Here is a 14,360-nt window from a genome sequence, read left to right on the forward strand (position 1 = left end):
AATTTTGGGTTAGTCTGCTGTAAACACACTCAAAAATATTAACACAGCTTTTTACTGCTATTTTTCATGAGTTGATTTCTCACAAATTTTGTTCACAAATTTTTTAAAATTTGTGTTAGTGAGCACTTCTGCTTAATTAGTTTGTTTCTTGTTGTTTTTGTTTGTTTTGTAAAGATTTGTTTATTCAAAGATGCCCACTTTACAGTGCAATTGCAACACACAAAACACACAAACATCACCAACTGTGCGTGAAAAAAAGGATTTTGTAGAAAGGAAAAAGAAAGAAACATATGTACACAGCCACACACAAACATATTTGCAATCCAAAGATTAATTATGAACATAATCTTGTAATGAATAACAAAATTAAAAAAGTACACAGAATTAAATTAAATAAAAATATAAACCCACATACATAATAATAATGCTGTTTACTTAGCGTCTCTGTGCCACTCCTGTCAGGTGGATGGATTATCTTGGCAAAGGAGAGGTGCTCATTAACATGGATCTTAACAAATTTGTGAACACAGTTCAAAAGAAATAAACCTTTTACGTGCATAAACAAAACAACTAGATTTTTTTTTACTTTGACTCATTAGAAATGGTAGCAAAGACAAAAGAGTTGTCTTTATATTTTTGTTGAATGTTTATTTTCTGTTTTATAGATGGTTTGAGCCCTTTGTCATTCAGTGGCTGGATGAAAATGAGGAAGTGTCTCGGGACTTTCTGCACGGCGCTTTGGAGAGAGACAAAAAAGATGGGGTAAAAGTTTCCAGCTCTTCTCCTCCTTATCTCCCCTTCACTCCTCTGAAAACGCTGAGTTGCTGTTGTTGCTCAGGCAGAATTACTGTAATCCATTCTTTGTGCTTTCCTCTGTCACACTCAAAGTTATCAACCAAAGTTTCATCCTCCTCCCTCCCGCTCTGCCTCCCTCGCTCCCCCCTCCCCCCCCCCCCGCCTCTCCTCCTGCACTCTTCAAAGCCAACAATATGCGCACGGATGTGCGGCACAGACGTGGACTCAAAACAGAGAGAAAGAGGATGTTTCAGTCAAAGTGCTTTGTCACACAAAGCCACTCTGTGGAAGTTTAAAGAAGCGTGGTGGAGACAGGCGTGTACTCGAGGAGGGAGATAACTCTGTGACAGCAGGATATTGTGAATTAATGGCCTTCCTCCAGAGTTTTGACTGTAGGAAATCTGTCCTCACCTCATTACCCAGACTCCCCAGAGGAACACCAACACACTCACCTCTCAGCCAATTAGGGAGCAGGCGCTAACCAGCAGCCAATTACAGAGGAGACAGACAGGAGCTCCCACCTGTCACCGGATGCCTGTCTAACTGGCTGTGTGGCTGGTTGGCTCTGGGGGGTCTGAGGCTCTGTACATGTGGTGAAAGATATCAAAGGTCCAGTTCAATTTAGTGTCTAATGGTTCTTCTATATGGTTTGAGCTGCTCAGAGGTCACATCTTGCAAGCATCCTTGAATCCTACCGTCCCACCTGCTACCTCTACTGATCCTTAATCACTCCATGCCTGTTTCCCCGTTATTTTATTCCCAATTTTTAATCTTCTCGCACACCTTTTCTGCCCCACAGTTCCAGGTCACATCAGAACATGCTCTGTTCTCCTGTTCGGTGGTGGACGTGTTTTCCCAGCTCAACCAGAGCTTTGAGATCATCAGGAAGCTAGAATGTCCGGATCCGCAGATTGTGGGACACTACATGAAGAGATTTGCTAAGGTAGGTTTGGTAAAATTACAATTTGCAGACAAATTGTTCCTTAAAAGTTCAGTGTGTAAGATATCAGGGATGTTTTTGATTGGCCACCCCATTATCCTCAAGTATGATTTGGCTATGTGATCAATGACAGATGAGACATTAGTTTGAACCAGCTATTTGCTGAGTATTTTTAAATTTTTAAATGGCCTACTTTAAATTTTTTATGGAACATTTTCCAGCAAAGACTGTATATGTTAGTTGTAGCTTCCTTTATGCTACTCACAGAAACAAAAAAAAAACATTCACAAAAAACTATATATAGCCAATGGATAAATAAATAAGAAATACTGCATAAAAATAAAAAAACATAAAACTGAAACTGTTTTCATGGCTGAAAGCTGAGGATCACAGCCTGAGGATAAAGGTAGAATGAAGACACAATTTCTTTTGGAGGACTTAAAGAATAAAGTATGAAAGCTTTATATTATATTTGTATGGTGCCGCTTTGTTGTGTTGTAAATGGACTATATATCTTTAAAATAAAAAAAATGCAAACACAGAAATGTAAGAAACTGTAATGTTATTAATTCAAGTAGATATCAAATATGGTAATCTAATGCTACTCTGACACATGTGGGAGCATTCACATGCTCAAATGTGTGTGTGTTTACGTCCACAAATGCAATTCATGCCACCCTTGTATAATTTAATGCCCCACTTGGGCCACCCCGGTCAAAAAGTCTGGACCCACCCCTGTGAGATTTAGGGGGAGTTATTGGCTGACTATGACAGAAATTCAATATTTCATGTTATATATTTATAAGTATGTTTTCATTACTGTATAATCACCTGAAAGTAAGAAGTGTTGTGTTTTTGTTAGAATGAGCTGTTCTGCAGCTGGTCCTCTTCCATGTCATGTTGAACCGTGTTTCTACAGTAGCCCAGAACAAACAAACCAAACACAGCCTCTGGAGAGGGCCTTTGCATTTTTGTGACCACTATAGGTTCTGCTACACACCAGGAAGGGGAGAGTGAGGCGAGTTGGTTGCAGTCTGAAACCTCTCCCCTTAAATGCTCCCAAATCCTACACACTGGACTTTTAACTGTAATTAATTGTACTCTAAACTCAAATTCAGAAATTAAACCCCTATCCCCTCAATATTGATGACCTGTTTCTCTTTCATGTGTTTCTTTCCAGACAATCAGCAACGTACTTCTGTCCTACGCTGATATCATCTCCAAGTTGTTTGCCAATTATGTCAGCATGGAGAAAGTGGTGAGTGCTCACAGACTTGATGAGGAACTCAGGAGTCAGCTTGGCCAATTCATTTCAGTTTCAGTTAAAAAACATGTTAATTATGTCTACTTCACAAACAGAGCTAGTCAGTGTACTCATGATTGTTGTGAGGTTGGGTTCTTTGGATCTACTTGCTTGTGAGCACTGTTTTCAGACAGACGTGCATCATCTCTTTGTCCTCAGCCCTGCATCCTGATCAACAACATCCAACAGCTGAGAGTTCAGCTGGAGAAGATGTTTGAAGCCATGGGCGGAAAAGATGTGAGTGACTCTCTTGTGTGTACATGTTGGTCACATGTTGGTTAGTTCAGACAGTCTTCTGAGTCTAAATGTTTCCATTAGTGTCATTAGGGTCATTATTGCTATAACCCTTTAGCCCCATCAGTCACTCCAACCAGCTCTGTGTGTTTTTTCCATGTACGTGTCTCAGCTGTGTGTGGAGGCCAGCGATATCCTGAAAGACCTGCAGGTGAAGCTCAACAACGTCATGGATGATCTCAGCAGGGTCTTTTCTGTCAGGTACAAACACTCTCTCACATTACTGTCATTTGTATTTAGACAGGCTGACCTCGTTAAACTCTTCTTCTATACTGTTGCTATAGTTTCCAGCCTCACATAGAGGAGAACGTGAAGCAGATGGGAGACATCTTGGCTCAGGTGAAGGGAACCTCGAACGTGGGAAATGCCAGCAGCGTGGCCCAGGATGCTGACAACGTCCTGCAGCCCATCATGGAGTTTCTGGACAGCAAGTGAGGCAGTCTGACACTTTTAGTGGAGTCTAAAAGCTTTGGGGGCATTTATTTGTTTTACTACTTACCCGGGGTCAGGTTTAGTTATCATAGTTTTGGATGTCTGAGGGTGTGAAGTTACAGCTCAGGAGCCATTAATGGCTGTTCACACCAAAAATGATAACAATAACTATACTATGAATATGCTGTGGATTGTGGAGTCCGCATCACAACTAAAGTGATGACAGTTGTGAACAATATCATTGAGATCACTTTCAGAACATTTGAATGATGATTGAAACACTGACAGACAAACAAAATCTACCCAAATGTACAGAGTGTAGCCTACAATCTTAACATTATTTTAGGCTGCAAATTAAATATTAAAAAAACTTAATTTTACTGTACATCAGACATACTGCTAAACAATCTTTGGCAGGTAAGTGTTCAGTTTGTTTGGTCCTTCTCTGTGCAACATACAGCAGGAACAGGTCATCGATATCAATTAAGCTGTAGACACGGCTGGAGCATACAGTGTCTATTTGGTGTTAATGCTCACATCATTGTTGTTATTGTTATTGTTAGAGATCTCTTTCTTAGTGTGGAAAGCCCTCTACACACACACAAATATTTTTATGTGAGTTCCCTACTTTTTAGAGGAATTTCTACATGATTCTGAATTGTGTTTGAATAATCACTTAAAGGGATAGTTCACCCAGAAATGAAAATTCAGTCATTATCTACTCACCCTCATGCCAACTGAAGTTTGGGTTTAGTTTTTTAGTCCACAAAACACTTTTTTACAGGAAAACAGTGTCACAGAATCTCTGAAACAATGGTAGTGAATGGTGAGCAGTATTAATAAAAAAAAACAAGAAAATAAAAAATTACATCCTCTATACTGCTCATCCCCAACATGCCATGTTGACTAAAAAATGTTATTTACACCATGTTTTTAGCTTGAATCTTCACACCGTCTGAACTGGGCATGCGTGTGTTGTGACGGTGTGTAAACGGCATGTTGGGACTTTAGGAGACTTGGATTATGCCAGAAAAGCAGTATGGAAACATTTGATGTTTGTTTTTTTTCCTGTTGTTTTTTACATTTGAAAATTGGTCACCATTCACTTGAATTGTCTGGTAGATTCTGCAACACTGTTATTCCTGTGAAACTCCAGCAGTGTTTTGTGGACGAACAAAGTAAACCCACCCTCAATCTGCATGAGGGTCAGTAGATAATGACTGAACTTTCATTTTTGGGTGAACTGTCTCTTTAACGTTTAAACTGCCATAATACATAGAACATAACAAGACTACTCACTTCTACCTACTCAGGATTTAGGGATTTCAATGTAGAGAACAATATAATGAGCTCACTATATAGTGATTTAAAAAATACCCTACAATGCATTGTGAAAAGTAGTACAACCAATTATCACTAACCAAGCACTATATACCATCATGCATTGCGCTGAAATATGGCAATTTCAGACACCACCTCAGACTAATAAAGGCATCCATATGTCAAGCAGGGATTTTAAGCAACCACCCCTTTTTTGTTGAATCTCCTCTTCTCTTTCTCGTCAGTTCTCGTCTTCAGGAAAACAGTGTTCGCCTATTTCTGTTGCTTCTTATTATTTATCTTCCCGTCGTTCCTCCCCTCCTTCTGTCTCTCCCCCTCCTGCCAGCCTGACTTTGTTTGCTAAGATCTGTGAGAAGACTGTGCTGAAACGTGTGTTGAAGGAGCTGTGGAAGCTGGTGATGAACACCATGGAGAAGACCATCGTCCTGCCGCCGCTCACAGACCAAACGGTGAGAGCACTCAGACTTGCGAGCGCACACACACACAAAGGCATACAACCACCCATATACGCACAATAATAATACTGAGCTGCGGGTGTTATTTGTCACTCATTGCCGACTGTGCTTGCTGTACAGGCAAGGAGCAATGCTTAGTTTTAGTCTTACTGATTAGTTTATTATGATGACCACAGCAATAATGTACAAAACATGTGACACATATACACCCACACGTGCACAAATCCACCCAATAACTGCAACCAGCCAAGGCAGCATCAAAAGAAAAAAGGAGGAGGTGGAGAATGAGGAAAAGGAATACAAAGGCAGACATTTTGTGTGTGTTGTGATTCAAGATGGCCCTCTTATGAACAAAAGATCAAACTGCTTTTGCATCACATCCACATGGCATCCGATCCACTTCTTAACCCCCTACACACATTATATTTAACATCGCCCCCAGTGCCTTCATTCATCCGAACAATCAAGATGAAAAAACTGGAGAAAAAAAGGAGTGCACCATATCATTCTAACACCAGCTCATGGCTGCTCTCCAGTATGTCAGCCAACAATTATTTGGAGAGATTTCTGATTTATGAGTAACTCACAACAGAGTGGCAGAAATATTTTTTGCCCAAAGGATCTGGCCCACTTCTAAAACGAGTCATACATTTTGGAAAGCAGCCTCTTGTTTTCTTTTGTTTTGGATATATGTGTTCTTATTTGTGTTTGGTTATTAACTAAAGAGCCTCATATCACTGTTAAGATAGTGATGATTCATCTCTGGTCACCATGTGTGGTGCTAGCCAGTATCAACACTACTGGTTGAGCGTAAGAAGTCATAGGTCTGCAGTGAGTTAGCCCCTGTCCAATTAACCCTTCCTAAGTCCCCGTTTTGCTCTGTGCTCCAGTAACAGTTGAGTAACCTCGGTCAAACTTTCTCCTTTCCTGTTTCCTGTGCTTAGATTACATGCTAGGCTCGTCTAAGTTGTAAAGAAAGCCAAATTTTGAGGATGTGTAAAAAGTCACAAGTTAGCTAATGTTAGCAAAACTGCAATTAACTAACCAGCTAACAATTGATGTAGATAAACTAGCTACTAGGGCTGCCCTATGTGGTTTAAAAAAATCATAAAGTGATTATTTTTGACAGATAGTAAGAGGGTGATTCACGATTAGTAGGAATGCTCATATTTGCACCACAGTTTTCATTTTCACTCAAAAATAAAACTGTTTAAAATCATGGTTTTGTAACATTTATTGGATTCTGTACCAAACAAAGATTTTTTCTGACATCTGGAGAAGATGACACGCAACAAATGGGCTGCAGAGAAAAGTTTTACAAATACAAAACCTTCATGGATCAAAAATTCAGGAAAGAAAGAGTCTTAATTGATCTTGTTTGCAGTTCGAGTCAACCTGTCAATTGTTTTAGAGATGTATCTTATATAATGGTGACCTATGGGAAAAATGTTTATTGGCTGCAATACTGCGAGTGGCCACTGGGAAAAATTGGAGGTGACAATACCCAGTCTAGGTTCTATTATACATCTGTGCGAGCTAGCCAGCAATTGATGTAGTTTAGCTAGCTACGTAGCTAGTGCTATTTCAGATACCCCAACAACATCTTTGAACCATCTTCAAAATTAGTTTTTCTTTTTAACATGGATGAGCCTAGCACATAATCTAAGTACAGGAAAAAAGAAGGTGAAAGTTGACTGAGGTTCCACTGGGTACCAAGCTTCCTTTACTATTATCGGATCACAGAGGAAATATGGCAGGACTAGAAAAAAGAAAGTGAAACAAAAACAGAAATTAGTTCATTCTCAATGTGTGCAAGTGCCACATTCTCATCTCTAGAATAGCTGTTTTTTTCTTAAAGCTGCTGTTGAACCTAAACGTTGTAATGTAAAAACTAAATTATTTGCTATATTTGAAAATAATCCATCGTAGTAACGTTATTTATTCGCTGGCCCCTCTCCCTTCTCTATCTGTTCCTAGTCCAGACTTTGGACAGGTGTCAATTGGTTCATGTCCCTCCTGCCCTGGGGCCCAAGCTTGTGTTATTTTTGATTGATGTGGGGCTCTTTGCAGCTTGACTGACCCTTCTCTCTGGTTGTTGTTGTTGTGATTACTATTACATCCCGCTCCCACCGCTCTCCCTCCACAGATGATTGTAAGTACAGCACTCCTGCGTGTGTGTCTGTCCTGTCCGTCCACGGTGGTTGGTTCTCTGCTATATGTGGCTGCAATCTTCCCCTGTTTTTTACCCCACATCACACCCTCTCCCTTCTCACTGCCTCACCTCTCAGACCTGTTCCATCTCTCTGTCATTTCTTCTTCTGCTCTGTTCTCTTCTTTATCTTCTTCTTCTGTTCTCTTCCTCTCTTTTCTTCTTCAACACTGTCTCTCTTTTGAGAAGACAGAAGCATGGTGCATTCCTGACTGGTTCTGATAGGTCCCGCTCCCCCTCAACAGTCTCCTCCAATCAGTGCCCCCCTCTTCTGCTGTCTCTTCTTCCTGAACACTCTCCTCAAACAGGAAGTGGTACTCCTCTCTTGCGCCTGGTGTTGCCTTGTTTCTTCTCATGCATTGTGTCCTTTTACTGAGACTTTGGTGGGGTGAATCTGATCTCTTGGTGGCTTGGTATCTGGTGTCCTGCCCCCACCCTGTTTCCCTCCTTCTAAACCCCTGCCTCCCACCCCACTGTCCCCACCTTTCCCACCTGTTTGAACTGTGTCCTGCCCCTCCCTACCACCGCCCACTGTGGGTTTGTTGCTTGCATCTGATCTATTTTAACACTGCAGTCTTTTCTCAGTATACTGTACAACACTGTACTGTACTGTATGTCTCTGCAGACCTGTCCTGTTGGTCTGTCCTGGTTTGATTCCATGTTCTGTTGTTACTATGATGAGTGTATTATGCTGGTATTATGTCACTGGTCCTGATGCACGGAATGGCTTTTCTTACAGACATTATTGGTTTGAACTAATGCTGGTCAAAAAGGGCACAATGTACTATTGCTCCTACAGGATATAATAAAGATTAGACCTTTTAGAATGGTCTATTTTAATCTAAGGTGTTGTGCCAAGTTATCACATAGAGCTGTTTTAAATTCTATGATATGTTGAGTTTCATCTTTTTTTCAAAGGGATAGTTTGACATTGAAGGAAAAAAACACACATATTTGATTTCTTGTCAAGAGTTACATTAGAAGATTGATACCACTATTATATCTGTGCGTTAAGTCTGGAGTGAGAGCTGGGGGTTGATCAGCTTAGCATAAAGGCTAGAAGTGGAGGGAAAACAGCTTGCCTAGTCCAAAAATCGTGCACTCCTTAACCTCACTAATTAACATGTAATAACAGACACATAAAGAAATGTTAAATTCACAAATTGTGGATTTTCTGGGAGTTACACGCTGTATTATGCACTATTTCTTGGCGACAGACAGCACAATCTGTCATTCTGATGGCGCACAGATTAAACAAAACTGATATCATGTGTTTATTAGCGAGCTTTCAAAGTGCTCGTAGCTTGATTGTTTTTTTTAACCTGTGGATAAAGCCAGGCTAGCTGTTTCTCCACTATGTGGGCTAAGCTAAGCCCTGTACTGAACACACAGATATCAGAGTGGTATTAAGCTTCTCAACTAACTCTGGGCAAGATGCCATCAAGCAGATTTACCAAAATGTCGAACTACTTCTCTATGAGATATTAACGAGGTACAGTTTATGTCATCAGTTAGAGAGGTTTTTTTTTTCACTATGACATTTGATGTCATCATGTGTGGATTTTTACCATACAATACTCTTTTTGTTTTCTCTAACTGTTTTTGCAGTAAATAGCAAAGGAACTATTTACAAGCGACCTGGCCCCAATAATCCTGGCCTGGTCCAGTAATTGTAGCCTCCCATAAAATAGCACAGTAATGTGCAATCATCAAAATGGGTTTGAACACTGTGCAGTGAAAGCAAATGCCACCTGAATATTTCAAAGCCAATTTTGTCAGCATCCATTTACTCCTGACAGCGTGTATGCTGTTTCTGCTCTGCCAAGCGGCAGTTTGTTAAAGTATATTTTCTTGTTTTGTGGTAACACGCAAAATCTGTTGTTGGCGTTGCTTTGGAAGGAGAGCTAATTAGCGAACCGAAAGGAGACAACAATTCTGGCAGTGACAAGTATCCTCATTTTTTTAAAGACATATTTTGCAAAGCAGCATATGCACTTTTGATTGCGAATTCACATGTAGCCAGTGAGAGTGAAGTCAGACTGCAGGGACTGGCTACTGCTTGAAGTATTAACCACATGCTCTCTTTCCAGGGGAGGCTGAAGAGTGCTTCTCACAGTGATGTAAGGACTAAACCCCCTTAAGATCAATGTGTCTTGTCTCTCTCCTCTATGTCTTCTCTCCGTGTCTCTGTGTCTCTCTCTTCCCTCAGCTCGCCAGTCAAACAAAGCAGTGGAAATATTGATTTTTCACTTTTGTTTTACACAACATTCCTCTATAGTGCTGTTTATATGCTGTGAAATGCTGTAGCAGTAGCCACCTACACTCTCAGTCTCACCACAGGTCACACACTCTAATCTACATGCGGACAACTGCAGCTCAAACGCACCACAAACAAGGAGTCAAGGAGTTCAATCGTCACTTAATCTTACTTGGAATTTAAAAATAAAAAAACAGTTTTGTTTCACAACTGCTATCTACTGTACATCGCTGCAATGCAACAGAGAAAAGAGGAAATATAGGGACTGGTTCAACTGTAAGACAATGCAAGTCAAAGCAGCTGGGCTTCATGAGGCAAAGCTGCAAGCAAGAGATGGTTTCAACTTGCAGTTTTTGTGCATTTTAGCTGCAAATGTCTGCTATTAGGGTCAAAATGTGGTCACGCTTTATACTGATAAGACGTAACAAGCTGTGTTTTGTATCAAATTAGACAAAACTAGAAATGATATGTAATTTATTAGACTTTAGATATGGGACACATTGAAACAGAACTGTACTGTAAACTAAAGTGAAATCACACATCTGTGACTTTTCCGTCTAAAAAACAGTATGTGAAACAGATCTACCAAGGAAAAATTATATAGGCAGAGGAATATTACCTGTCTTTGAGTGAATGCACACACCAAAAAAGGTGTGTCTCATACAGCACATATGTGATTTCACTTTAGTTTACAATACAGCTCTGTTGTAATGTGTCCCAAATTACACTCTAATAAACTCTAATCAGGGACTAGTACATGGTCTAATACTGTCAAATAAAGAACATATTATTTCTATTTTTTCTCTAATTTAATATGAAGTACAGCTTGTTATGTCTTATTAGTGTTCTGTAAAATAAAGTGCAACACAGAATATTTGGCAGAGTCTAGTTATTTACATCACAGCAGGCCGCACAACAAAAGGCACAACTATCTAACTATCTCTATTTTGTGTCGGTTTAACATAATATAGCAGTGGAGGGTGGCTGGATTAGTCTCCCATGTCCCTGTCGGGCACTGTTTGCCTGACTGACTCTAAAGCAAGGCTGTAATAAAAGATAGGATGTGAAGGTGCAGATGGCAGCACTTAGTTATACATTCTCTTACCAGAGTATTGCATTAGGCTGGACTTGCAGTAAATACCTGCATATAATAAAGTGAAACCACATAGCTGCTACGTGTGTGTGAGTGTGTGTGCGTGCGTGCGTGCATGTGAGCGCGTGCATGAGAATGTCTTCTTTCTTGCCCTCACTACGAGCTGAGCCACTTTCCCTTCTTTTCTCACTGAAATGTCTCAGTGTGTGTGTGTGTGCAGCGGAGTGTAATGTTTTGGAATGAATAAAACACAGATAAGTGTGATAACAGCACTTGAAGGAAAAAGTACCTTGACATCTGTAAAGCGGCTTAGAGTGACTGTTTATGAATGTGTGTGTCAGAAACGTCGCTGTCCTCTGTGTGACACTAAGCCGTTTACTGCTGCCCTGCATTGTCATGATAATAACAATACTTTCCTCTTCTCCTTCTCTCCTCCCCTCTACCTCTCTTCTGTCTGTCTCATTCTGTCTCTTCCAGGGCACTCAGCTCATCTTCAATGCTGCCAAGGAGCTGGGACAGCTGTCCAAGCTGAAGGTACAATATGTTTTTACACCATTATGCTCTGGGCCTGGCGTCAGTGCTATAAATCAAGACTGTAATTGCTTAGAAAATATGAGACAGGGCATGTGAATGGACAGAATGGTCATTTATGTCTGTCTGTTTGTGTATTGTTATGGTCTGCAGGAGCACATGGTTCGTGAGGAGGCCAAAGCGCTCACACCTAAGCAGTGCGCTGTGATAGAGCTGGCACTGGACACCATCAAGGTAAAACTTAGTACATTTGCACAGACTTTCGCTGTTAGGAGCTACTTTAGATGTTTGACAATGAAACAGGTATGACTACAGTAATTAAAGTATAGGCTTTGTCAAATTTGCCTTCTAGATGGGGTCCACAAGGATCTGATGCGCAACCTTCAACACTTTATTTTGTGGCTTTGCACTCTGTAACTTGAACTGAGAACTGTGTTTCTGAATGTAGTGATGTTGTTGCACTGAGCAAAGCATTTTAATGTTACAAAACATTACAAAATGACTAAACCATACAAAACACTGTATTGATCATACCTGCCATCCTTGAGGCCTCAAAAATAGGGAGGATTCCAATACCAAAAATTTGAACTTTTAATGGCATTTTTGCTTCAAAAATAGGGATTAATCAAAGTAGTTTTTAAATAATTTCACAATGATAAAATAATTAACTCATTGATTAATTGCACGTCTTGATTATTGTGTAAATATCTTGAATCCATATTTTCTTTTAAGATAAAAGGTATTCTCAAGTGTCTCCTCTTCTTCTCTACTTCCTTTGCAGTGGGAAGTTAACAGCTGTCTTCTGTTTTGTCCGTCTCTTAGCAATATTTCCATGCTGGTGGTGTGGGTCTGAAGAAGACTTTCCTGGAGAAGAGTCCTGACCTCCAGTCTCTCCACTACGCCCTGTCCCTCTACACGCAGGCCACAGACAAACTCATCAAGACTTTTGTCCAGTCACAGAACGCACAAGGTAACCTAACAGTCTTTACTCTCTGTGACACTCTTCCCTTCCTCTGTCTGTGGGAGACTTTTTGATTGTCTTTATTTTCAGTATCTTCATTTGCCAAGTGGGCATTTAGTTTCTAATGTTACGTAATTCTCAAATTGAGATAATTGCATCAGCGTTTGTGCTATGCTCTCTATTCAGTGCCTCCCACTCCTCTGTTAACGTGAGGGTTTCCCAAACGCTGAGCACTATATCCTGAAAATATCTCTCATGCTTTGTAGAGCATGAAGTCGAGGCTGCAGCTCTACGGTATTTTCTCTCGGCTCTGAAATACTGAGTCTCCTGGTAGCCAGCCTCCGGAAACACACAGACTATTCTTTACATGATCTGACAGCTATTTGCAATGAAAAAATAAATACCCACCCCCTCTTTTCTCTCGCTCCTTTGATTCTATTGCTCAGCCTCCGTCCTACCGTCAGATGGCTACATAGCAGCCATCATCTTTGTGGAAGCGCTGATGCTGACACACTGTCCCTGAGCACTGCTGGTAGAAATGCCACTTCAGTGGATGGTCGTTTAAAATTTAATTAGCAAAATGCCATGTGGTTTTTGGAACAAACCTCCAAGTACATTTTACAGCAGTAAATCTGTTTGAGCTTTGCATGGTGCAGGACTGTAGAGAAGATTACAAAATTAAAAAGAACTGATCAACTTATCTGTCAGGATCTCTCTCTTAGGGACAAGACTTATAAATTCTGTGTTTTTTTTTCTACTCTGTAATACTTAAAGGGATAGTTTGGATAATTGATGTGGATGAGGTACTTATTGATAGTCTGTGTATTAACTACAGTAGATGAAATATAGGACATCCCCAGTTTGAAGAAGAGCAGGGGTAGCAGCATGGACGCTAAGCAGTTACCTTTAGCCACTTAAGAAAGGTCCACCTTAAAAAATCAACATCAGTTTAAGTTTGCCGTCAGACAGACTTTTCCAGGACACTGCTGTTACGTAAGCCAAATATTGCTAAACCAGCTAGACTCCTCAAGGAAAACCAGTAATAGTTGGTTTGTGTCTGAAATATCCTTTTAAAACATCAAAGTCACACTGACAAAAAAATTTACTAGCAAATCGAGACAGCAGCAGACCAGCAATTCCCATGTTCTGCGATGTAAAATTTTTGATTTTGCCAGTTGAGTCTGGTTGAGTGAGATTTGGATCATATAACATTTCATGTTGGAAAAGTCAGTTTAAGTGTATGCTATATTTATTATATTTATATTTACCTGGCTGCCAAACAGCTGAACAGGTTAAACTCTGATTGACCAAAGTCACACAACAACACACACTAGCAGATCGAGGGAGAGGTAGACCAGCAGCTCCCATTTTTCCCAGACTTTTTTAAGTGGCTAAATACCTTTTGTTGCTAAATCGTCCCCTGCACTACATTGCTTAGCTTCCGTGCTGGTACTCCTCTCTGCTTCTCCTAACTGGGAGCACGTTGACCTCCAACTACTGTCACCAATACACTGACTATCGGTAAGTACCTCATACAACCCCACTTCAAATAATCCAAACTATCCCTTTAAGTTCAACCTCTGCAAACCTCATCTTTCTACATGTTTCTCCTCTCTCTGTCTACTCCCTCCCTCTGCCCTGTCTGTGGGCCAGTGTTCGGCGGGAAGGGGGTGAGATTCACCACTAGTGAGGATGTTTACCCAGAGAAGGGTATGTGGCACTCAGGCTCAGGGCCTGGGAGACATTCAG

At 40.6% G+C, this 14,360-nt stretch overlaps 1 protein-coding gene across 1 annotated transcript in view; it reads left to right on the plus strand.

The window, feature by feature from the left end:
- Nucleotides 1–14,360, plus strand: part of unc13a (unc-13 homolog A (C. elegans)) — a 63,674-nt gene that overhangs the window by 40,302 nt on the left and 9,012 nt on the right. The window contains exons 29-40 of the mRNA XM_084722934.1: nucleotides 666–762; nucleotides 1,595–1,738; nucleotides 2,916–2,993; nucleotides 3,198–3,275; nucleotides 3,445–3,533; nucleotides 3,617–3,763; nucleotides 5,431–5,554; nucleotides 9,860–9,889; nucleotides 11,597–11,653; nucleotides 11,804–11,884; nucleotides 12,473–12,620; nucleotides 14,265–14,321. Of these exons, the coding sequence (XP_084579060.1) occupies nucleotides 666–762; nucleotides 1,595–1,738; nucleotides 2,916–2,993; nucleotides 3,198–3,275; nucleotides 3,445–3,533; nucleotides 3,617–3,763; nucleotides 5,431–5,554; nucleotides 9,860–9,889; nucleotides 11,597–11,653; nucleotides 11,804–11,884; nucleotides 12,473–12,620; nucleotides 14,265–14,321 (1,130 nt within the window). The remainder of the gene's footprint in view (nucleotides 1–665; nucleotides 763–1,594; nucleotides 1,739–2,915; nucleotides 2,994–3,197; nucleotides 3,276–3,444; nucleotides 3,534–3,616; nucleotides 3,764–5,430; nucleotides 5,555–9,859; nucleotides 9,890–11,596; nucleotides 11,654–11,803; nucleotides 11,885–12,472; nucleotides 12,621–14,264; nucleotides 14,322–14,360) is intronic.

Source organism: Lutjanus erythropterus, chromosome 7 (genome assembly GCF_056507025.1).
Source record: "Lutjanus erythropterus isolate fLutEry1 chromosome 7, fLutEry1.hap2, whole genome shotgun sequence".
NCBI lineage: Eukaryota > Metazoa > Chordata > Actinopteri > Lutjaniformes > Lutjanidae > Lutjanus > Lutjanus erythropterus.